This window comes from Zonotrichia leucophrys, unplaced genomic scaffold (assembly GCF_028769735.1).
Source record: "Zonotrichia leucophrys gambelii isolate GWCS_2022_RI unplaced genomic scaffold, RI_Zleu_2.0 Scaffold_57_311046, whole genome shotgun sequence".
Lineage (NCBI taxonomy): Eukaryota > Metazoa > Chordata > Aves > Passeriformes > Passerellidae > Zonotrichia > Zonotrichia leucophrys.
This window is the reverse complement of record NW_026992262.1, coordinates 202882-228393: the sequence shown is the minus strand read 5'-3', so window position 1 is coordinate 228393 and position 25512 is coordinate 202882. Positions and strand designations below refer to the sequence as shown.

Below are 25512 nucleotides of genomic sequence, written 5' to 3'. Positions count from 1 at the left end.
ACTGCCATACTCCTTTACCCTAGTAAAAATCAGGTTTTGGGTGTTTTCTAGGGATTTATTACAGCTCTGCTAAGTAGGTAATCTCTTAGCTCCTTGCCCTTTCCTATGACATTTTAAGTGTAGCTCCTTATGACAGGAATTACCCCATATGGTTCAAAAATATAAGAAAAAAAAAGTTCAAGACACAAACCCCCCAGAGTGAAATAATCCACTTAATCTGGATCAATCACACTGAGATTTACAAAGTTCTCGAACCTCTTGCTTTTGCTTTTATTTAGGAAGCGAAAATAAAACTTGTAACCTATAAATACAAATGCCAAGTTATTACATGAAATATCCAGGAGTACTTTATTATTTTTTAATTTCTCACAAATATTTCCTATGGAACTCAAGAAACAGGGAAATCAAAGAAATTGAGTCTGTATACAATGAAAATCAAGTTAGATACTGCCAATTTGTCAATTCATAAAAGTTTTATCTGACAAAAATGAGCTCTGAAAAGTACCAGTCATTATTTCATCAACTGCTATTTTTAACTATATTTGCATTAAGCAATCTGTGTAGAACCAGGTGTATTTAACCCACTTAACTCAGTGGCATCACAGTTTTAAAATATTTTTTGTCACCTATATATAGATATATATACAAGGCAGAGGGCCAAAAATATGAAAAAAGGTCAAATTTCACACAATGTAAGCATTAATATTTTTTACTTTTTTTCCCCCAAATAGCAAAGCCAAGCCAGTTTTCACACTGTTTCTTTAATTTCCCAAAAACATGTAACTCCATCTATATTAAAGAAGCAGAAGAGTAAGCTTAACAGCAACTTTAATTTACGCATTTTCTTGGGGGTGGGGGAAGGGTGTATTCATTTTAGATATTACCTTACATATATTAAAAAACGTCCACCAATAATAGGTTCACTAAATTTATTTAAAAATTGTAAAATACATCTTAAAAAAGAACATTACATTCTGCACACTGCCCTCAAAGGATGCCAGGGACATGTGAACAACCAGTCCTTTCCCCCCTTCAAAAAAAAAAAAAAAAAATTACAGTGTACATAAAGCAGGGTGTTCACAATTGCTACAGGAAAAATAAAACCACATTACAATTTACTACCACTGAACAAAAATAAAATCCACTCTGCTGCTGTTTCAAAATTTCAGTGTTAGTCTTGTGCAACCTTTTCCTACCCCAAATATTTTTAATGAACTAAAACGTTACATCTGGCGAAAAGCAGATTCCACTACACCTCAAATGCAGAACACCTATGAAGCAGAGGAATGTTGGCTATTTAAACAGAAGCAGATATTAAAAAAAAAAAAAAAAAAGGTGCAGGACTCCTTCAGTTCTTCACTAGTCTTAGAAAAACTTTCCAGAATACTGCTTCACACTATAAAAAAGAAAAAATAATCTTGCATTAGAATCCTTCAACATCTGCATACTGCTTCACACTATAAAAGAAAAAGAAAAAAGCATGTATTAGAATGATTGACCATACATCTTACATCAGTATTTACAATGGCATTCTTAAACTATAAATTTCCAATGCTATTTAAAGTAAATAATTTTGAAAGGGTAATGACTAATAATTATAGGCATTTAATTATTTAAAAGCACATTTAAATATTAGCAATCTAAAGCCAAACATTCAAGTAAACATTAAAAAATCCTATGACAAGCCAACATGTTATTAAAGCAAAACTAGGTAAACTATGTCCAAAACTATTAATATTCAGAAGAAGAGAAAGTAATGCCAGCAAGGTGTGAAATGCTGCATAACAGCACCAATTGATTTCAACTTGTCCTGTAGAGGCATGGCCTGTGCCATATGGCAGACTGTGATTTGTTGTCAGTTATCTAAAAACAACAAAATCACTAGTCTTCCACACAGAACTAGACCAACATCCACTGAAATCTTCTATATTTTCTACAGGTTCTATATAATTAATTACAGGTAATTTTTTTGCAGCAATTTTCACCAGAGAAATGAAAGGACTCTTTGGCCAAGGTGTCTTCCATCAAGATTAGTTTTGAGGGAATTTTCATTTTCGTTAGAACAGAGAAAAGAGAATCAAGGCAGACCTACCACTAGAGAAGTTAGGTTCAATAGTTACTTAAATCCTGTCTTCTAAAAACTATATTACAGAGAAGAGCTTTTTAGAATGTAGTAGTAGGAAAGTCAGTTTAAAAATGATAGTAAGGACAGCATTAAGCTTCAACTTGCCTGTTCTGCAGTAAATATTGAGCATTTTGTATCTGGTCCTGGGTTCCTGTAATAGTTATTATTCGATCTTCTGAGCCTTCTAGTGGTTCATCGATTTTGATTGAAGCTCCTGACTCATGACGTATTTGTTTGATTCTCTGGCCTCCCTTCCCAATAATAGAACCTGCCAACTAGGGGAGAAAATAAAGCATTCATTTCTTGATATAACTTTCTCTGCACAGTACTGTTCAAGTAGCTTTCATCCATTTAGTTTTATGGGTTTCAATGGAAGCTTACTCTTTTACAGCCTCAAAGCAGTCGCTGTAATGTATATTAGCAAACACAGGTGGGATAAAGTTGGAAGAACCAAGTGTTTGTAAAACCAAGTTATATAGACCATCTCTATTATTGAATATTAACAATTAAAAACAGTTCAGTGCAATCTCTAAAGTCAAGACAAAACAAACATCCTTAAGAATAAACTTCCAATGATTTAGAAACACTTGCTTTATATTAATAGTACTTATCAAGCATACCAAATACTTCTGATTTACTTACATAGCCTAAGAAAAGACTGTGACTTTTTATTTATTTATTTAAACACAATTGTAAAGCAAGTCAGCTTCACTTACATCTTTGGGAATTGTTACTTGTGTTGTGATGATGGGTCCACCAAGATCTCCATATGAACCACGGCCCCCTGTGTAAGAATAGTCTGATTTAAACACATGCATCAAGCCTCTTACTGACTAAATGAAGTGCATGTCAAAGTTCTCTATAAAAACTTACCATATCCAGAGCCACCCTCAAACTATAAGAAAAAGAGAAAGAAAAACCTTAATTAGTGAAACCAGCAGTGATTCATTAACATGTTTTCATCTCAAGTATTATACTGTTAACTTTGAGCCTATTTTATGCAAAAATCCTAACCCACAACTTTAATCTAAGTGTCATTAAAGACAAAGTGGGGAAGAGGGCAGACTGGGAACAAGAGGGCAGGGAGGAATCTCACAAGAACCTTTTAGCTAGCTCTGTTAAAATCTCTAAGAATAAGTCATTAAGATCCAGCCATACCAATTTACCAAGCAACCTTATCAATTCAGTTGGTAAACAGCTCTTGATATTGATCTATTCCTGACCCTTGAACTAAACTAGTATTCAAATCCAAAGATCAGAGTTCAGCCTTATTATTACTACCTATACAGCTCAGGAGAAATTAAAGTTTCAGTTTGAGACAAGACATTTACCTGGTAACTGTCAACCCTCCTACTCCATCTTGAGGAAAAATCAATTCAACTCTAATAACTTTATAACTTGCCTCTCTCCATTTAGACTATGCTACAATCCTTTGCATCTTAGAAGGGACAATCATAACACTTATTACTACTGTTCTGCTAAAACTATCATATAACAAATCCAAATCACTGTACTGCAGCACTCCTGACTGTTTTTATTTTTAGGACTGGTACTTGATATCAAGTGCTTAATTTGATCTAATGCCTTTTGTATGCACACACATTCATTTTAATCTTCCTGTAGAAGCAGAAACAGATGTGCACACTTCTCTAGAACTCAACTGATAACACTGAAATACAGGAATCTGTGAACTACTTGTTTGCAGAAGTTGTAATGCAATAATTTTTTCCAAAACAATATCCAAACACCTATCAGCTTTTTAGAGCCACATTAAAATGGAAGCTATTCAGAAAAAGTTATCTGTTTCTAAGCAACCTGTGTTGTGCAATCACATTGCTTAGCAATACTGACCATAATACAATATAAAAAGAGCTTGTAGTGGAGTGCAAAATACAAAACAATGAAGGACACTGCGTAGAACTTAATTCAGAAACTGATCAGAGCTGCATATTCCACACATACTCTTCTACCTATTTCTGCTGATATTTTGCCCAGGGAATCTCTTTTTTGGGCTAACTTGTAATGAACAATCATTTTCTTCATCCTTTCTGCTGCTTCCCCTCCCCAGACTACAAGACAGCAAATTAATTTGACAGCAGATGAGTAATTCTAACTGCAATGTTTATGTAAGCTAGGAACTAACATTTAATATTTGGTGGCACTTTGACATCTTCTACACAGCATAAACACTTGCTGATACCCTTTGAACTTTCCTCCCTAAACCCTCTAAGAGTAAGAAGTTTGATAAACACAAATCAAATGGAATATTTCAAATATATGGATAGATAATGCACAAGTTTATCCAGAACTATAAGTAAAGAATTACTTTTAGCATTCCTCATTTGAAACAGGGGAAAGCACAACATGATGAAGTTAAAATAAAACATAGTCCTAAATAGATGCATCTACAGGGTGCTGACAAAGCAAGAGTTACAGCAAAAGTTACAACAGAAACAGTAAAATAGGGTACAAAAGAGACAGTACTAGAGAAAAGCTTCTCTTGGCTGCGCTGCTGCATGCTTCCATTGAGGAACATTAACTACCTGTATAGGATTCACTGTTTATGACATAAACTGCTAATAACTTGAGTTACAATGACAGCTTTAGAGACTTTTCAAAGGTGCAAGCTGCCACTAACTACATTCAATCTCAAAAAATTCCAGTTATCACTTAAACAATTAAAATTATTTTCCTCAAAAATAAACTATTAAACTAGTCAAATAAAAGCATGAGCACACTCACCAACTCTGGTGGCTGCATGTCATCACAGGCATCTACATGACACTGCATCATCTTCCAGGGACAATGTAATAGAAGAAAAAGAGGAAATGAATCCAAATTAAGTCCATGTTATGGAGACTTACAGATAACTTGGCAAACACACACAGAGCAATATAAAGAAACATTTTTCTGCACTACTTAAAACTACTACAAAGGCTCAAAAGTAAATAACAGACCAGTTACACGATTTACTCCCTTTTACTTTCACTGCTAGGGAACTGTTACTGGTCACACTTCCTTTTTCCTTTGTTTCTGTGGCATAAACACATTTTCCTCTTACACAAAGGATTCAGACAGTTAAGGGCCGAGCAAAGCTTGAACAGTTGGTTACTTGGTTTTTTTACCTCTAAGTACTGGAACTGCACTATATAGTAAAAGACGTTACTCTCAGATACCAAAACCTTCTACTTCTCTTATGCATAAAAATAAAACAGGAAAGGCATTTGATAAAACAAGTAACTGTCATTGATATAGCTGTGTCACCAACAGGTCAAGCAGGAAGGAGACAGCTTCTCATATGTTATTATTTTCCATATACCTCATACAGCCAACAGCTAAACTAATAATCTACTACTGTCTAATTATATTGGAAATCCAATTACTTTTTTTTTAAAGTGTGATATATAGCATATCTTTTCTTTAGTCTTCCTTAACAAATGTTGGGAAAAAAATTCAACTAAATTATAAAAATACAATTTGTAGTATCCACTTCAAATTACTATTATGGCAAAGGCCTTTGCTGAGTTAAAATATGCAACATAACATGGATGACACACCAAAAAAAGGATGACATCACTGATGAATTATTCTTTAAGGAACTAAGGGACACCTCCAAATCAACTGCCCTTGACATTTTGAGGGACTTCATCTTGCTGGATGTTAACTGGAACACCACGCAGCTGGTACAACCAGGGCCAGAAGATTCCTAAAAACACCTGGATGACATCATGGTACAGATACTAGGGGAGCCAACTAGGAAAGGGGCCTTCCTTGAGTTGTTGTTCATTAACAGAGAGGAGCCCAAGAGTGAAGTGGCGATTGGTGGCCATCTTGGCCACAGTGACTACAAAACAATCAAGTTTAAAATCTCTGGTGAGAGGAAAAAAAGTGCCAGCAAAACTTCAACCCTGGACATGAGGAGAGGAGACTTCAAGCTGCTCAGGGAACAAGTAAGGCCCTCAGGAAAATGCTTTGGAAGGTGCTGGGGTCCGTTAGCGCTGATCACTTTTTAAGCACCACCTCCTAAGGGCACAGGCAATTCCCAAACGTCAGAAGTCAAGCAGGCAAGTCAGAAGGCCAGCTTGGCTGAGCAAGGATCTTTTTCTGGAGCTAAGGCAAAAGAGGAAGGTGTATGCCCAGTGGAAGCAAGGTCAGGAGATATAGGAAGAATACAGAGATGCTGCTTGCCCCACTAGGGAGAAAATCTGGGCAGCCAAAGCTCAACTGGAATTGAAGTTGCCGGAACTGTGGGGGACAATAAAGTTTTAAAAAATATATCAGTAGCAAAAAGGAGACCATAAATAACATTGGCCTGTTACAGGATGAAGATGGCCAGCTCACAGAGACAAGGCAAACATCTCTAATGCATTCTTTGCCTCTGTCTTCAACTCGGATGACAAATCAAGGAGGTCCCAGCGCCCTGGGCTGGAGGACCATGACTGCAAGAACAATCAACTCCCAGTTAACCCTGTAGTTCAGCAGGATCTGCTGCTCCAGGTGCATCCCTATAAATCTATGCTGCCTGATAGGATTCATCCAAGAGTACCCAAAGAGCTGGCTGATGTCATTGTGAGACCTCCCTCAATGATTTTTGAACGATCTTGGGAATCTGGAGAGGTCTCAGCTGACAATGGTTGTCCAAATTTTCAAGGGCAAGAAGGATGACTATGGTAACTACAGGCCCATCGGTCTCATCTCAGTACCTGGTAAACTTATGGAGGATTATTCTGGGAGTTACTGAAAAACACGTGATAGATAATGACTATGTTGCAGTCATTGGTCACAGCTAGCACAGCTTCATGAGGTGAAGGTCCTGCTTGACAAACTTGATTTCTTTTTTGACAAGGTAACCCACCCACTTGATTAAGGGAAGCCAGTTGATGTGATCATTTTAGATTTCAGTAAAGCTTTCAATACTGTCTCTCTCAGGATCCTTCTAGACAAAATGTCCAGCTGGATAACGACATCATGCAATGGGTGGACAACTGGCTCATAGGTCAGGCACAAAGGGTTATAGTGAATGGGGTGACATCAGACTACTGACCTGTCACTAGTGGGGTTCTGCAGGGCTCAATTGTAGGGCCAGCTCTCTTTAACATCTTCATAAATGACTTGGACACAAGATTTGAAGGTATACTAAGTAATTTTGCCAACAACACTGAAGTGGGAAGAGCTATTGACTCCTTTAAAGGCAGGGAGGCCCTGCAGAGAGACCTCAACAAATGAAAGGCCATCACCAACCATATCAAGTACAACAAGGGAAAGTGCTGGATTCTGAACCTGGGATGGGACAACCCTGGATGTACAGACTGGGGAAAAAGATGTTGGAAAGCGACACCACATAAAGGGACCTGGGGGTCCTGCTTGATGGCAAGTTTAACATGAGGCAGCAGTGCCCTGGCAGCCAGGAGGGCCAATTGTGGCCCAGCATCACCAGCCAGTCAAGGGAAGTGATTCTCTTGCTCTGCTCTGCACTGGGGTGGTTTCACCTTGAGTCCTGCGTGCAGTTTTGGGTGCCAAACTAGAAGAAAGATATTAAGCTATTGGAGAGCATCCAAAGGCAGTCTATGAAGACGGTTAAGGGTCTTGAGGGGGAGCCATATGAGGAACAGCTGAGGTCATGGGAGAAGGGAAGACTGAGGTGATACCTCATTGCAGTCTACATCTTCCTCAAAAGGGGAAGTGGAGGGGCAGCACTGATCTCTTCTCGGGTGACCAGTGACAGGACCCAAGAAGACAGCACGAAGCTGTGTCAGGGGAGGATACCAGGAAAAGTTCTTCACCCAGAGGGTGGTTGGGCACTAGAAGCCAGGGCACTGGTCACAACCCCAAGGCTGCCAGAGCTCAAGAAACATTTGGACAATGCTCTCAGGCACAGGGTGGGATTGTTGGGGTCTCCTGTACAGAGACAGGAGTTGGACTCGATCATTGTGAGTCCCTTCTAACTCAGGATATTCTGTGATTCTATGAAAATATAAGTGCTCCTTTAAAAATGGTTCCTAAAATATTAGGCGCATACAATTTTCTTCTCTACAGACTCATTTGTGCTAGTTACTACTGGTAACCAATGCAAATTAAATCAAAACCTAATACATCACTGACTGGATTAGACAAAATGATTAGTATTAATAAGAATTTATTGCCTTTAGCATGCAATTGAAAAATACGCATGCAATACTAACTGATGGGAAATTCCTTGGCCCAGAAGAGTGAAAATTAAAATTTTGGTAATTTTAGTATTTATGTAGATGTGTCAAACATATTTTCTTCACTTTCTCTTCTTTGACATGCTCCTTAACATCAAGTCTCTTAAAACATAAAGTATGTTTAATATTTTTTAGGGTATGTACCTTTATTGAAGTCCTAATACAGACACATGTATATACACACACACACACACACACACACATATATATAATGATTTAGCAGTAGAAATCATTTGAATGAGAAAAACCAGATGAGGTGTCTGAACATACACTACAACAGACACTGATTTAGCTCTTGTTCAACTCCAATTTAAAAATACTTTGAAAGCATTAGGCATAGACCATTATAACAAAAAAAAAAAAGGGGGGAAGTGGAAGATTAAACAGCTTTATATGTACTTCTCCACCTTATTTTTTCCCTGGTATGTTTTTGTGCATTTGTCTATCTAAAGCACCCATGGGCATGGGGGTGTTAAAAAAATAGCAGAAATGCATTTGTGTTTTCTCAGCTATCAAAATAGCTGTCATGGCCCATAGGCATTTAGTACTTACAACCTAAAATATATACCACTGTAAATAAGAGAAACAATGCATGTATGTTTTCCAGTAAAATGCTTCAGAATAAATGATATATATATATACACACACAATTATTTTTTCCTCCCATCTTCAACTTTACAAGACTGTCAGTCTTGTTACATCTCAAAAAAGTCAAGTTTCACCATCCAGTCTTGGTTCACCATCTTACAAGTCTGAACTTTCTCATTTTTAGAGATCTGGCAGAAAATGAGGATTTCTGTAGATTCAACATCTCCAAGATGTTGGTCTAAAAAGACTAATTATTCTTGCCTTTTAATGTATTTATGTAAAATGGCAGTCCTGCTCTCTGAAATTAGCCTTTCCTATGCATTACTTCACAAATCACAAGGATGTTAGTTTACTCTAAAGGTTTCACTACAGAATGGTTTCTATGTGAAATGTATAGTAGCTCAAGACCTTATATTTCTGGTATGACACTTTCAGTTTTAGCCTCACAATCCATGGAAAGATTTTTCATGTGCTTATACAATTAAGGATACTGGGACTATGGCTAGCCAAAAGTAGAAATTAAATAAGATCTGTGTCAGAAAGCAGTCCTCATTGTAGGCTGTCTATGAAACTCATGCATAAAGCAGCCAAAGCCACGAGCAGTTCCACTGTGAAGAGGAAGAAATAGAATTGCTTTTCAGAACATAGAAAACAAGCAAGCAGAGATGACTCCTATTTATTTGTAGAAACTCGTGTCAAGAAAGCCAAGGTCAACCTGATCAAAGTCAGACTAGAGTTCAAATAGATTTCTCTGTTCTAAATGGAATGGAACAGAACTAGAACACACTATTGCCCCAAGCTGAAGACTGTTCTCAACCACATACCCAAGGAAGGGCAGATTGCTCTGTTTATATGCCCTGACATTGGTTTTACCAGATGCTAATAAGAAAACACAAAATCCAAGCTTTGAAAACATGAAAATACAAAGAAGTGCTCTTAGAGGTCTAGTTCATAACTCCTAGTTTCTTAAGATTCTGAGTAGCATAAACAACTTGCTGGTTTTAATGTTGTGGGTTTGTTTACTTCTTTTTTGGGAGGGTGGGGGTGGTTTGTTTGGTTTTAGTAATTTTAAATGCAAGTCTTTAATTTTAGTATTTCTGCTAGGCTTCCAGTGCCTCAATTGTGACATTGCTTCGATATGTTCTTCCAGTATGTGTTACTGGAAGTAATTGCCTCTTCCTCCCAGGAGGCACCAATGTGTAAATCTCATTTAGGTAGCCCATTTCATAGTTCCTCTACTTTCTCTTCCATTTATTTAAAATAATCTCATCTAACCTGTCATCTTAAAGAATGTGCCAAACAGAGCCAGAAGAGGTAAAAAAAAAAAAAGAGATTGTTAACCAGAGGTTTACCTCCCAGATACCTAGAATTTCTCTTCCCAGGAAAGAGGATACAATAAATTACTACCAGGAAGTCATATTTTAGAGTACAACATGGAAGAATATCTTTACGCATTTTTTTATTCTCCTCACCACCCAACATGGTTGAAATGTATCTAATTTCATTTAAAATTCATCTTATCAGTGGTCCTGGCTCCAAAATATTTGAAATCATAGTAGATTTTTTTCAGATATAAATTGGCATAAAGAACTGAATAAGCAATTATCTGCCATACCAACTAGATCCCTTTAAAGATATTATTCATGCTCTCTTAAATTTTGTAAACATTTGTTGGAAAACATTGTTCTGACATGCTTTCTTAATCTGAACAGCCTACCAATTTCTATTTCTGTCATCCTGATTTACAAGAAACAGTCTACAAGAAGGTCTGTGTAATTAAAACCTGAAGGGACTGTGCTCTACCAACTTTCTATTCCATTATTGATGGTAGGCAGGGAAAAACAACCAACCAAACAAACAAAATCCCACAAACTAAAACCACACAGCAGATCACATCCCAAATACTCTTTACACCTCCAACAGTTGTATTCTTGGGGAGACCATTTGTATAGCCAAAAGATTGTGGAGATATCAAAGTTTATCAGAGGCACACATGTTCCACACTTAAATCTATGTATTCAAGAAGTTTCCTCAAAGTGCTAACTGTATTTACTAAGCAAAATAAATTTTAGCCTCCTACCATTCCATCGTAACGGTCTCCAGGTCTACCTCTTCGGTCATAAGACATAAGATCTCTAAAATGAGAAAAAGCAGCAGCATATGACTCATGTTATGAACTAGTTTCTATATTCTAATTCAAGTTTTAACAATTTGCACACAATTATGAATTTCTAAATGCTTTAGCCTAGTTCTGAATGACATAAAGTTACAGAACTACTAGTCCTGATAATACTGTAGAAATAATTAAATTCAAATGCTTTCAAAATTTTCTGGTGCAATACACACTCAATTCTGAATAACTACTAGCAACATGGAGTGTGAAACAAGTCCTGGAAACATGAACACAATTCAGTAAATGTTACTCAACTTGTACAATGCATTTATGCAACAGCTTACCCGCCACGAGGAGGTGGTGGAGGAGGAAGAGGAAGATTACGAGCTCTGCTGCCACCTCTGCCACCACGGCCTGGTGGAGGCGGTGGAGGTCCTCTGCGAGGGCTCATATCATCATAATCTCTTCTTGATGGAGGCATAGGTCGTCCCCCACGACCAGGAGGCATTCGATCAAAGCCTCCTCTTCCACGCATGGGAAAGCCCACTGGCCGTCCCCTTCTATCATCAAACATCATTGTGAAGCCACCATAGTCATATGTTTCATCATAGAAATTTGGATCATAAGGCTGGGCTCGTCCTTTAATTGGAGACTAAGACACACAAAAACAAAAATAACACCCCTCCCACCAGTTAGCACTGATGCAACTATATTTCATTAAATTAATATAATAAATATATAAATATGAATTTATACATGCTGAATATGTTCTTTATTTCACAATACTCATAAGCAAGGCAGGGAGAGTGATAGACTTCCTGAGAGCTTATCTATGATAGAGAAATTGCTGTTATCGATGGGTGGCACATATGTTTCTCTCACTTCCTCCCTAATTAAAATTTTCTTATTTTATGGATATGTAAAGCATGACTAAGTCCCTTGGTACCAAAAATGTCTTCCCCAATAAGGTACACTCCAATTCTAGCAAGCAGGAACAATTTCAAAGGGTGCTAACAGTCCAATGCTTATTTTGTTACTGGAGAATAGGCAATGAATTAAAAATAGAAATGGAAAGATATAATTTTCCAGCCAAATCATCCTGACTTTCATAAATACCAATGAAAGAATAAGTTTAAGACACATTACCTCAGAGATAAGATCCAAGATAATCTTGATACATTCCACAACTCTATCAGGTTTTCCACCAATAAGCACCACTCTATCAGTGGAATGAGGACAACATTCTTGAAATAGCTTAATGGTGGTTTGAGTATTCTGTTGAATAGAAGAAAAGCAACCCCCAAAATTTTCAAATAGAAGTATTTTAAACAATTTTATGAACTTATTGAAAACAAAATGGGTAAGACACACACGAAAACATTTGAAAAGAAACAGTCAAACAAATCATTCAACTTCCAGTCACTTTAAGTGAATGCTTGGCTTCCAAGTTCTTACAACAAATTTAATCTTAAAATATTATATTTTTAATACCCACGCAATGGCACCAGTTGGTATGAAATGCTAGTGAAAAATTTAGATTGTTGAAGTCTTTTAATTATGGCTCACCTACACTGTTATTTAATCAAATACAAGCAAAAGGATCACATATTCATTATAACCTTACAGGTTATATAAGCCTTCATATCTCATAAAAACATGCTTTGGATGCAAGACAGCAATGTTGCGAGGATCATGTCTATTCATCTTGCCTTTCCCTCATTCCACACAAATAGTAAGTTATGCCTAAACGGACCTGGAATTGCCTTTGATGCAATGTGAGGAAAGGACAGAAAAGAACACACTAGATTGATAGAGACCACTGGCTTTTTAAGACAAAACCTCATTCCTTCATAAAGGAAAAAATGGCCCTTGAGGAAGTGAAAGTTGAAATATCCAAAACCTAAACAAACAAAACCCTAAGAAAACTCCACCATACTTTTTTATAACAATATTCAAACATCTATTAAATTATCATTAAATAGCTTATGGAGATCTAGTCACACTAAATAGTTTTCCTTATCTAACACCATCGATATAACCTATTTAGCAGTTCCTGATGAATGGCATTTTAATTTTAAAAAGTATCCTTTATTTATAAAGATTACTGCTAATACACTTAAAAGCTTTATAAGTAGTTCTGGGCTCTATCACCAACCGCTACTTCATGTATGAAATATGCTCTTAAGGATCTCATAGATCATAGATGAAGCTTACACTCACAGCATATGAACACAAAAAACCAATTTGTTTATAGAATAAAAGCAGAATCTGAAAAGAATAGGAAACAGTACCTCTCTGAGTTCTTTGATTTTAGCACCCTTGACACCAATAATTCCTCCTGCTAGACTTTGGTGAATTAGAAGTCTTAATTCACAGTCAAAGTCACTACCTTTGTAGTGCTGGTACTGTAAGATGCATACAAGAATAAAATATTAGTCAGGGGAAAAAATAATTGAAAAATACAAATACTAATTTTGATTTTCTTTTTTAAGGTTTTTCTCCAAACAGCATGGTATGACTTAATTTACTGCTGAACTGTAATACTTTATTTACTATTAGAAAAAAAAACCCAACACATTTTTAAGTAATTTGTCTCAACACAAGGTGATGTCAAATTAGCTTTCTTTATTTTATTATTATTGCTGTTGTACAGAATTTTAATATATCCAACAGCACAACACTTGATTACCATGTAAAGGCAGAATGGAAATTACAGTAGAGCTACTTTAAATCAGGAACTAGTCAGGAAACAGGTGGTTTGAAGGGAAGAAGGCTGTTCCAAATATTATTCTTTTAAGAAATTTTCTCTGTCCCCTATTAAAAAAATGCCAACACATACATTGAGAGCTATAGATCTTCTTTCAAAAAAAGGCTAGGTTTTACTTTCTATTTTAATATATTAAAAATAGGACACAATCACCTAGAATTATCTTGTTTTAAAATCTAAATTTATACCTCTGAAAAAGAAACAAACCTAAGAGACATACCTCTTCCAAAGTAGGGATAATCTTCTTCAAGATTTCTCCAATTGTCTCTGTATCTGCACTTATACTCAAGATACTGTTAAGAGGCCATAGAGTCAGAAAACATAGAGAAGGTGGAAAGTAGCAGAAATAAGTTTATTATTCATAATCATACACAAAATTCTAACAAGACTGACTACACAGAAGACCTTACAATTAATATTCTCCATTTAAAGTAAACCTGGTCACTGGATTTACAACACATGCATCTTTGTTTATGTCCAATACATATGCATGATGAATATAGGAATTTAAGGCTAGGCAGGCCTTGCAGAGAGAGCAAAAGAACTCACAAGAGCTTTTGGAAGGGCTCAGACAGATTAACCAGGCAAGAAATTGACGCAAAACTAAAGTATGAGTGAATATTCATTTCCCCTGCCACCACTAATTAAGTATACGCTTAACATTACATTGGTAAAACTAGCACACCTTTTTATAGAAAAGGTGAGGATATGTAAGTAGTTAACATTATATCTGGAGTAAGGTCGACATACCAGTTAGAAATTAGATTACTAATGGGCTCTGCAAAAAATGCAACATAAATACAAGGGGGAAAACCCCAAAACTAAACAAAAAACCAACCCCACAAACAAACAAAAATATAACACAAATGAGAAGTGAAGAAAAGTGAACTAGAGTTAGTATTTCAGCAGAAATAATTATGAATGGACAATGCTGGGGGGAGAAAGGTGGGCCACAAAGACCAGAGCAAGAGAGTCCTGAAACAATTTGTTTTATAATACAGTAAATATACAACACTTGAAGCTGTGCTCTTTCAATTGAAATAAAATTAGTGGATTGTTTGGGTGGCCAACTCACGTAAAAATTCAGTGACAAAAAGACTTAATGGGGAAAATAAGACAGCAAACTTTAAAAAAAACAATACACGGTCTATAAGGGGATACTATTTATATCAAAGGCAGGTAATAAAATACATTTCTCTCTTTCTAATCAGGCAGTGAGGCATAAACTGTTGGGACATACCGCTCAGGGCCACTGCTGTCTGGGACTGAAACACTTGCATTGTACTGCATTGGTCATTGGCGTTCGTGGATGTTGGCATTGGGCATGGGCATTCAATCAGTAGTTGTCAAGTATGGTACCCGTTTGGCAACAAGCACATTTTTGGGCATAGCCAACCAGGGTTTTCACATGGGCGTTCAGGGGCGGATGGGCCAACGTCATGGTGGGCAACGCAGGGGCAAGTCGATCCAGTACATGGGTAACGGAGATATATGGCCAAAAAAACAAGGAGAGGGAAAAGGGGGAAAAGCAATAAATTTTAATTTAATACAAACTATACTTATTACTTTCAGTTAATGAAGCAAGCGTAAGTTGCTTTGAAGACTAACACAAAAACGGATTGCTACATCAAATGTGACTTAACAGTATGGATCTTCACAAGTTACGTTATCTGACTAAACTACATTTTACTTTTAACAATGATGTTTCAGTAGCAGGCTGGCTCATGAAGGTAGACACAAAAACTGTTGAGATGCATATTACTGAAACCTTGAGCAAGTTGGGAAAGTTAGTATTCCAGATCAGTTAAATTATCTGGAGTAAAGGGATGTGTTTATTTACTTAAACAAACAAACAAAACCACTAGTTGCCAAAGTTTGTTGGCATGATTCCTGACCATTTCAGCTTAATCCTCAATTCTAGTTGCAATAGTTTGTGAACTTAGATGGAACTGATTCTGTGATGATATATTAGCAAATATTGTGTTGAACACAGTCTTGCTTGAAAAAAACTGTAGCTGATCCCAAGTACAGGAGTGTAAACAAATGGAATTTAAGAAGCATTGCCAAGTTTTATAAATACATAACATTTACACTGGATGTGTGTCTAATCACAAGAGTCAACCCACGTAAAATACAAATAGCTAAGTAAGTTAGGACCATTTAAAAATTCTTCCAAGTAAAATAAAATACTTCTTTACTGTTCTATACCTGTACCTAAATCATGCAACCCTAACATCAATGGTTTTGTGCTTTATGTCCACACTGTTAAAGCAAAAACAGATGGACCATTATGTTTTGGCATTTTTTTTTTAAAGGAAGTTCAAAAATTCTTTTATCACTGGCTTAAGCCAGCCACCAGAGATAGTTTTCAATAGCACTATAATGGATTCACATAAATGGAAAATGGTATAGTTACAGGTTTTAAGTTTTACCAATATTTCTAATAAGAGATGTTAACTCATGTAATTGTGTAATTTAGAGGAACCCTGTTTGAAAGCAAAGAGGTTTAACATAAACCTCTCCTCCCACATGACTTGAGCTGGGCTTCAATTAAAACACAAATTGAAAAACTGAAGTTATCTTCTCCAACAATCATTACAAGTGGCTTATTAGATTATTGTTGTCTAGGTTTGAATTTCTCAATTTCTAGAAATGTATGCAATCAAGTTTTCAATGCAGTGCCCTGGAAGAATTGGTGTTAAATTAATTCAAACTCATGTATACTCACATCTGTACGAAGTGCCTTAATATTTTTGCCACCTTTTCCAATCACTGCTCCAGCATTCTGGAAAACAGTTTTCAGAATTTACATTAGGCTAAAAACAGCACAGACTGTTTTTTGAACCAAAGACTAAGAACAACGTATCTATTTCTGCATTACCCTGTGGGGTGCATTTAAGGGTGGGGTGAGGCTTGTTTCCTTTTGAAAGGTTCAAATTAAATCAAAACAAACTGATGTGATTTTATCATGAGGAAAAAAAAGGTAAAAAAAAGATCAATGCAGAGATAAAAATACTCAGTAATATTTTTTTAATTTTAAATTTAAGTTTCTAGGCAATTCTGCCTATATTCTCATAGAATCATAGGTGGACAAGCAGATTAATAAAAAACTGGTTGGATGATTGGTAATAGTTAATGGATCTTATTGCACCTAGAGGCTGGTAAGAAGTGGGGTACCACAGAGGTCTGTCCTGGGATCTGTCATGTTTAAACACAGAATGATTTGGGTTGGAAGGGACCTTAAAGATGGATGATCTAGTTCCAACCCCCTCCCCCCCATGGACAGGGATGCCACTCGCTAGATCAGGTTGCTCAGGGTGCAACCATCTCATAGTTAGAATATGACTGAAAAAAAAACCTTACGGGTTTCCATGCATGTTATATAAGTCAACAGCTTTGCTAGTTTATTTGATCACTTTTTTAATGTTTGCAAATTTCACTTTCCCACTCCAAACATTTGAGCAAATGCTACTTTTGACTGAAGCCTATGTAAAACTGATCACTCAGGTAGGTACAGTCTGAAGAATGTAAAACCAATATACACAATTGCTAATCTCTAGTTGCTAAAATCAAGAGGAATAAACTCAAGATGTTCAAGAGGGGAAACTGTAAAACTAATTTTTTACCAGGCTATTTCAAGAACTACATGCAAAATTATTACTTTTACTATGCAGTTCATACATGATGCTAACAGTGCTAAAAATATTTTGCAGCACTCAACTTGACTATTCATTAGAAATGCCATGTAGGGTTAAGGTAACATTCCTCTACCCTAAGACAAAAGACTGAATTACTTCAGACAGCACAAACATCTGCATCAACTGGAAATACTAAAGGAGATTCATAAATAGCAGTTTTACTATTTATACTAGTCAATGAAGCAATTGCAAGCCATGAAACATTACTCTCTTATATTTCCTACTGTTGATACTGATAGATTTATTAAATCTGGAGAAATTACTAAAATCTTGAGGAAGTTCTCATCTTGCCTCATATTTAATTTACAATTAAAAGCTGATCATTTTCTAAACTGCTTGCTTTCTAAAGACTAATACATAGTCATTCCCTTGGAAACAATTATGTTCTATTCAAGCATGAGAAGCGGCTTATCATTTCTATGTCTTTATTTTTTCAATAAGTACATTTTTTTAAAATCAAAGAAGTCCCATAGATTGTTAGACTCACCCTTGAAAAAAAAGTATTGAAGATTGCAATACACTTCTACTGTCATTCATGCACAAAAGCATTCCTAAATAAATTTTAAATAAAGCACAAGTTCTTTCTAAACATACACTGTCACCACTGTCTTAAGCAATGGTATAAGCAGGAACATAGCAATACTAAGAGCATACTTTGCTTTGAAGCAAAATGCGCAATTCAACCATTTCATCTGTATTCCGAGACCTTTTGAAGGCCTGTTCTTCTTCCATATCTTCTGCAGGACGTTTGCCTGTAGACAGGTCCATAGGGGGAAAACACAAATGTATATTTAACTTTCTAAGTCATGATAAAACTGTATATCAAGTTGTGCACTGTATTCCTAGTGAAGCATTCCCTCCCATTAGCCCAATGCTAACTTCTGACATCTACCCTGAGCACCTATAGGACAGAAACAGGTTTTTACTTCATCAGTCTACATATCAATTATTAAGTGAAGACTTATTCAAATCTATAAACTACAGCTGAAATGCAAATTTTTCAAACTTTGTGAAAAAATAACACTTTGCAACAGTGCTGCATCACCTACTTAGTATTTCTTTTACAACTGGGAAAACCTTAAAGCACAAAAGATTAAAAGTAGCTTGTCCAATACTGAAATACTGGTGAAACAGTAGGAAAGCAGTATTTAAAGTCACTTTAAAAAAATGGCCTGAATCAATACTAATGCTCTAACTCTTCTTCACTAATTATGTCCAAAAGGTTTTTCATTTAGCTAATATTTAGAGATATTTCACATATATATACATTCCCTCAAACTAACAACTGCTATAAATTAAATACAGTAACAGATATGCCTAACAGTATCTTTACGTGATCACGTTGTCCATACAAATGCTGAGCATTTAGCTGTCAAATATTTTCAAATCTTTCCTTATAACTTTTAGTTACTTATACCATGACTAAAATACTCCCAAAGAAAAATTACATATTCATGATACAAAAATTACATAAAACCACATGGGACATTTAAAAATTAAAAGATTAAATGAAGCATTTGATACAGTTAAAGCATTTCAAAACAGTTAGAAACATCAAGACTCACTCAAAAAGTTTCCTTCCTCCCAAAATAAAATAGCCCTTTAAAAAAATTTACCATTTGTCTCTGTGTTGGTAAAGGTTTCCTCCTGTTGTTCAGTCTCCATTACCTTTTATTCTTAGGAGTGAAGATAAAATCTGTTGCAGAATAAAAAAGAGCTAGTACATTATTTTGTGGGGGAAAAGCTTAATTGTACATCATACTAATGGGAAAAGCAAGAAGAAATGCCTGCTTTTAGAGTTTACCAGGTTTATATATACTTGCAGAGCAAACCCAAGTGCTCTGGGCAGGATCAAAACCCTACTGCTTCAGAAGCCTATGAAAACAGCATAGATCAGGTTCTGTTCACTTACAGGTCTGAATCTTGCTACAACTGAAAATGAGGTTTGACCTCAGATTTTGCAGCAAAGGTTTTCTTTATAAATGAAAAAACAACAAGACCAAACACATCACTAAGAGGGGAAATAATAACCAAGTACAAAGGTTTATAGACACACAATTGCACTCTGAATTATTTCAACCTTGCTCATTTTCAAGCATTTGCTAGTTTTAAGCAATCACATTTATTGACAATGACTTTCAAATATTTAAAGTGAATAATTATCTGGGTCCTACTTTTAGGATGTTATATACCATATCTTGAATTTCCTTTTTAGGAGATGCTATGTTTCTATATGCTAATTGTTTAGTTCTAAATTTAGACTCAACAATTTAGACCAAAAGTTATAAAATTAATGTTGGCGATTAGACGTTTTCTATCAACTTACTAGCATGCCTTCCATCAATACAACAGATGAACAAAACATTACACACAAGCCACACTTGAAAAATTCTGTTAAAAATAGCACACTATCATGTATAACCTCTGCATACATGTATGAAGAATCTCAAAAGCAGACAAACTTTTTTGACTTTGTGAAACAGGTACCTCTTACAAGATCTGTTTTTGCTAAATCCACGACTTAAGGATACTTGTAAAACAAATTAGAAGTCAGGCAGAATAATTTTGCACCTTATTAAAAAATTAATTTGTACAGATACAGCCAAACAAAGAACGTTATTTTCCTTCCTTTGGATTTTATTGGTCAACTTTCACAGCCTGAACAAATGGTTGATATACATATCTACAAAGAAAAAGTGAGGTATGTTTATTTTTTTAAAGCATCCTTTTTATTATCCGTTAATTTGTAAGTTACCCTATTTTTGCAGGCTAACAGCAAGCACTGCCGGTAGGTATGCACTCTTTTACAGTCGCTGCTGAGACACTACCTCCCCAGCACATGCTAGTATTTCCAGGCCCCTAATTTGAGCTAATAGAAAAAGCACCGCCTAAAGAATAGCCAAGTGTCGAAACAGAGGCCTATAGAACGCAGGGATGGGGGCAGGAAGATAAATTTCACCAGGTTCAAATGGTTAACCCTTCCAGACCCCATTCTATTTTCGACCCTCCCAAAAATTTTAGACCTGCCGGGGGAAGAAATGTAATATACTGTTCAGGACAAGATGCTCTCGACTAGTTGCTGTGCTCTTTTGTGCAAATCGAGTTTGCAGGATTAAATTCGCTAACGCAAATTTTTTAAAAACATCGAAAGAACAAAGCAGTCACGGACATGAGTAGAGGGTTGGGAGATGCCAGTGTGTCTCTCCCCCGCTCCCTCCGGGACTAAGGGCCCTTCCCGCCCGGACGCTTCCCTTTCCACAGCCCACGCGCCAATCTGCTCAGGCTGACGTTCACCTTTACCCCTCGCACAGCTTTTAAAACCAGCCAGCCGCCGAGCGCTCGAAATCCCAGCTCGCGCCCTAGGTGGGAGGGGGAAAGGCGCCGTTACATAACCCCACAGCCCGAGACCCACCTCCGCGGTGGCAGGGACCAGCAGAAATGGCGGCCACTGTGATAGCGCCTACCCACTGCTAGGCGGAGCCGTGAGCCGAAAAACCACCACCACGCGGTCACAAGATTTCCCCCATTCCGACCAGAGAGACACAAAGGAGGCACTCAGAAGCCCTCACCCCAGCTCAAGCAGGGCCGACAGAGCGCAACAGCCGTGCCACGAGAACTCTGGCATGGCCCCTAAAAGCAGGCTCTGCTGCAGAACGCTCCCCAATCGTTTTGACACGGCTGCTTCCGCACAGGCCGCAGCAGAGTGCCCTCATCTTCCTCTCTGCCCACCATAATTACCAAAAACTCACCCCATCCACAGCTACCCTAGGTAGGTGCCAGAAAAGGGCGGCGACCGCCCCCCCCCCAGCCTTAGCACGCACCCGCTAGTGCGACCAGCCTCCACCACATCGCCACTCCGGGAACGGCACCAGTTAGGCCGCCGTGCTCGCACTAAGGCCACCGAAGCGCGACGGGTGAGACACAAATCATCCTTTACACCCTTCCCTTAGGGTAGAGGGAGACCCTTGGGTCCGCAGGTTACACAAAACCACTCCCCATTAGCTAAGGAGTCATACTCCCGGCCCCCTCCTTCTCCACGCAGCAGTTCCTAGACCTACTCAATTCCGCCGCCCAGCGCAGTCTCTGCAAGAGTCCAAGGAAATCCTGGGGCCCGGCGGTGACAGGCCGCCCGTGTTTTTGTGTGACACAACAGGGTTGGGAGGGGTTCGATCAACAGCTTAGTTTCCTTCAAGCCGGCTTAACCCATCCCCCCTACCCCACCCCCAGTGCAAGCAACACCCCCTCTGAACCGCGCTTACCTGCACGCACCACGTACAGGAGAGAAAGGCGAACAACTCCTACTACCAACACACATCCACCAGCACCGCCAAATGACTGGCCCAACCACCTCGTCTCCTCCCCCTGTGGGAGACCCACTGCGGCCCCGTTGGGTAAGGCAGCTGCCCATCAGGGCAGGGATGGCCTCTAATTCGCCCCGCCCTCCGTGTGGACCACGGAGAGAAAGGCCTAAGTAATCACGAGAAGAAGAGCACTATCCACCCTACACCGCTGCAGTGTGCCTGGGTTGTTTGTTTGTTTTACCTGCTTGACGGGGGCCACGAGAAGTGCGGCAAGAACAGTGGAGACAATAGAAGGCAGCGAAGGAGAGCGACCGCTGAGGTTTTTTTGAACAAAAAATGGCGTCCGTGAAAAGTCCGTCTTGTGCTTGTTCCTTAGTACTGGAGGAGGCGGGGCAGTGTTCTTGCGATGCTTAAAGCCGCGCGTGGCGCCACTCCTCCTATTGGCTGTTGAGTCGCGCGGTGTTTTTGGGGTTGTGTACAGAGGACAGGTGTATTCTCGTCTTTCTTCCCACCTACAACTCAGGTGAGGGGAAGCAGGCTGCCCCGCTGGTTCTGCCCTCCCGCTCGTTCGGCACCGCCCCTGCCTCAGATAAGTATATGGGGTGGTTCGACTGAGGGTAGGGTGTGGGGAAAGGGGCTTGGGTTCTGGTCAGCCTGTTTGAGGAGTAGGGAAGCATGTGTCGTCCTTAATGTGACTGGTGGGGCGGGCCACCTTGTCTTAGCATCCATCGCTATCCACTGCAGCTAGTCGGTGTCCGCCGGGATGTGGGGTGACAGCTGGCCTTACCGCCCCCGGGGGTCTTGGCACAGGGTAGAAGCGCTAAGCTGGTGACAGGCTAAGGACTCCATGGACGACACGAGAAACTTATCGAAATGAGTAAACAAATGGGTTATTTCCTGTAAGTAACTATACCGTTTGTTCCAAGTGGTAGAGTTTTGGGGCAAACTTAAAGGCAGGGTATTTTTTTATTAGCTGCGGGTTATAATGTCAGAAGACAAAAACTTTGTGGTTTTTTACTCTTCTTATAGTATTTTTTCTTTGGTGTAATTCTGTAGGGAGGTTGAGTTCCTTGGTCATCCCCCTTTAGGGGATAAATAGGTTCCAAGTGAAGTTATACAATTTAAATGTGCATAGATGCTTCCAAAACTATCAAGAACTTAGAGCATATTAACCACTGATGTTCTTGAGACAATGACCACCAAAATTTGGTGCTATTATAGCCAAATCCTGGACTGGATCTCTAGATAACATTGATAGATCTGGCTAGCCTTCTGTTATCAGTTCCAAAGCTTTAACGTGGTTAAAGTGTAAAAATCACCTCTATGATACAAATACAGACCCCAGCCTGTTTATATTGTAAATGAGGCTTCTCACTTGTGCTCTTCACAGTGCTAATGAAATGAGAGAATAATTTCTAATTCTGAAAGTTAGATGTTTTATTTTAAGTCTTAATAGAAACCTCAAAAACAGCAATGAGTCCAGGGGTATAAACACAAAAATTTCTGATGGTTCAGTTTATCTCAAAGTAGATTTTGCTGATGATGTTCGAACAAGTTTAATTGGATTTTCACTGCCTGAAATGAATATGTTGAAAAAGATACCATTTCACATCCAAAGCTTAAGCATGGTTTAGAGAAATGTCAAGGATGACTGATAGGTCTCTGATGACTATAGAGTTGATTCCTTTTTCAGTCTAAAGCCACTGTATTAATTCTACAGGATGCAGATGCAAGGCATCTAGAACAATTGAAGAATTGTTTGAATAAATAACATGCACAAACTTGTAGATTATGCATTGGGAAATATTTATGGCAAAATTTTCCCTGAAAGACTATTGAAAATTAAATTTCAAAGTTAAGTGGTATGCCTTTTTTCTCTCAAATGTTAGTGGAAAAGTGAGAGATGCCTTAGCAGCTAGGAATTTGTTTCTTATGGTGAGAATATTGAAATAAACTTTTGAACTTTTTGGGCTTGATTTAAAATATTCATGTATCACTCTTATTCTGCAAAATCCTCTATCTTCTTGACTGGTGATATGGGTTAAGGGACTGTCAGGAAACAATAAAAAACAAATCAGGTAATTCTTACACTTTTTTCAAGGATGATTATTTAGCTGATTTTTAAGAGGTAGCTATAGGACATGACCAGCCTTGTCTTAAAATGGTTGAGTACATTTAAACAATAACTGTTTGGATGCAGTCACTTACAATAATGCCAGGAACCTGAAGTGTAGAGAAATTAAAATTTCCTAAATATTCATGTGTGGAAAAAAGTGTATATTAATGGAATTAAAAGCGATGTACTTATTTTAAAAAACAAACCTAACCCCTCCAACTGTTTCTAACATCACTTAATATCAGAAAAGAATGATTGTATCATATAGGGAATCTACTTTTTGGCATGTTAAGTATTACTAATAATTTTGAACCCACAGCTATCCTTATTCATTTGCTCTTCATGTTTACTAGTCTAACCTTTTCACAATGTAGTCAAATAGTTGTTGTGTTCCAAGGATGATGTACATGTATAATTGCACTGGCTTTAATTTTGAATTTTTTTAATTGCTGCTTTTAGATTGTATTTAAAAAAAAAAACAAGCTTAACAAAGTATAAATGAAAACATTTTGGTGGAAGCTCTTTAGTCATTTTCAAAGGATAATCTACACCTTACTGTGTATAGAGTATTGTAACTGTGGGCTGCGGTCACAGGGAATATGTTCTCCGGCCAGCTCGCTCCCTGAGACCAATGGGCAGTCACAAGAGAGGCTGCCCCCATATCTCTACAGAGACCTTCCCGGGTGGAGGTGTTTACAGGGGCTCGCAGCTCCCTGCAGCAGACGGTTGTGGCGCACGTGACACAGCAACAACCCAATACGAGGGACCGAGGCGAAGGAAACAAGAGGGATCACTTGTTTGAGTTCTAAGGAAAGTTTAATTCCCCAGAGGAGTCAGGGATAAGTGATAATAACTGAGGGCAAAAACCTGCTTTTTAAGGAAGGGAGGGAATGAGGGGAGGACACAACTTTTAACCAATAGGAAGGCATTAGGGCAGGAGTGCAGGGTAAGGGCTATCCAATAGAAGCCATCAAGGAGAAGGAGCAAACCTTGCAATCCAATCTTGCTTTGAGGAAGGGATGAAGGACAGGGAACACTCCAGAACAGAAGGCTGTGCTATCTTTGATAGACAGGGGGATTGACATACACTTGGTGGGAAAATCTTGGGGTAAACAACTCAGGACTGAACCATTAGGGAAACCAAATGGGGTACATGGAATGAACCATTACAAACTTATAACAAGGAATATTTAAAACCTACTACAGAAGAACAAACTGTAAAATAACAGACTACCACAGAGTATCAGAAATGGTTTGCTTGGGTTTTGTTCTTTCCTTTTTTCCCTTCCTTGATTTTTTTTTCAAAGAATGTAAAATTGGTAGTTAGAAGAGGAGGTGGTTTGGGTTTTTTTAATTTTTTTATTGGACTGTATCTTTGGAAGCCTTTTCGTCATCCAAACAATATATGTTAGACCATGGGAAAAATCAAGGGAAGTAGAAGAGGAGAAAACTTTGTAAAGCATGAGTCTTTCAAGGCTTTATTTCATACAAGTAATAAATTATTAATTCCTTGGTGTTGTGTTATAAATTATCAAATCGATAGCCAAGTTTATGAAAAATTTAACAACGATTTATTGGGTCAAAAAAATAGAATTTCA

General features: G+C 37.8%; 1 protein-coding gene across 9 annotated transcripts; it reads right to left on the bottom strand.

The window, feature by feature from the left end:
* Positions 1-246: 246 nt before the first annotated feature.
* On the bottom strand, positions 247-22159 carry LOC135460550 (heterogeneous nuclear ribonucleoprotein K). 9 transcript variants are annotated; one of them, XM_064737438.1, is made up of 15 exons: positions 22040-22159; positions 19114-19193; positions 18152-18249; positions 16528-16584; positions 15040-15083; positions 14020-14092; positions 13324-13437; positions 12179-12307; positions 11377-11684; positions 11000-11054; positions 4868-4918; positions 2999-3020; positions 2842-2924; positions 2231-2400; positions 247-1457 (listed from the first exon to the last, which is right to left on the bottom strand). In XM_064737438.1, the coding sequence occupies exons 2-15, from the start codon at positions 19160-19162 to the stop codon at positions 1424-1426; spliced, it is 1287 nt and encodes a 428-aa protein (XP_064593508.1). In that variant the 5' UTR covers positions 19163-19193; positions 22040-22159; the 3' UTR covers positions 247-1423. The 9 variants fall into 9 exon arrangements, with proteins under 9 accessions (XP_064593508.1, XP_064593502.1, XP_064593505.1 ...); XM_064737432.1 differs by having other exon boundaries at positions 18152-18262; positions 19115-19193; XM_064737435.1 differs by lacking the exon at positions 22040-22159 and adding an exon at positions 21757-21834.
* Positions 22160-25512: the final 3353 nt, after the last annotated feature.

Excerpts from the sequence above, each read along its gene's own strand:
- LOC135460550 (XM_064737432.1), bottom strand. The coding sequence starts at position 19,162 with ATGGAGACTGAACAACAGGAGGAAACCTTTACCAACACAGAGACAAAT. Across the intron at positions 13,438-14,019 it reads TTATCCCTACTTTGGAAGAG|TACCAGCACTACAAAGGTAG; the intron begins GTATGTCTCTTA and ends TGCATCTTACAG. Across the intron at positions 3,021-4,867 it reads ACATGCAGCCACCAGAGTTG|TTTGAGGGTGGCTCTGGATA; the intron begins GTGAGTGTGCTC and ends TTTTTCTTATAG.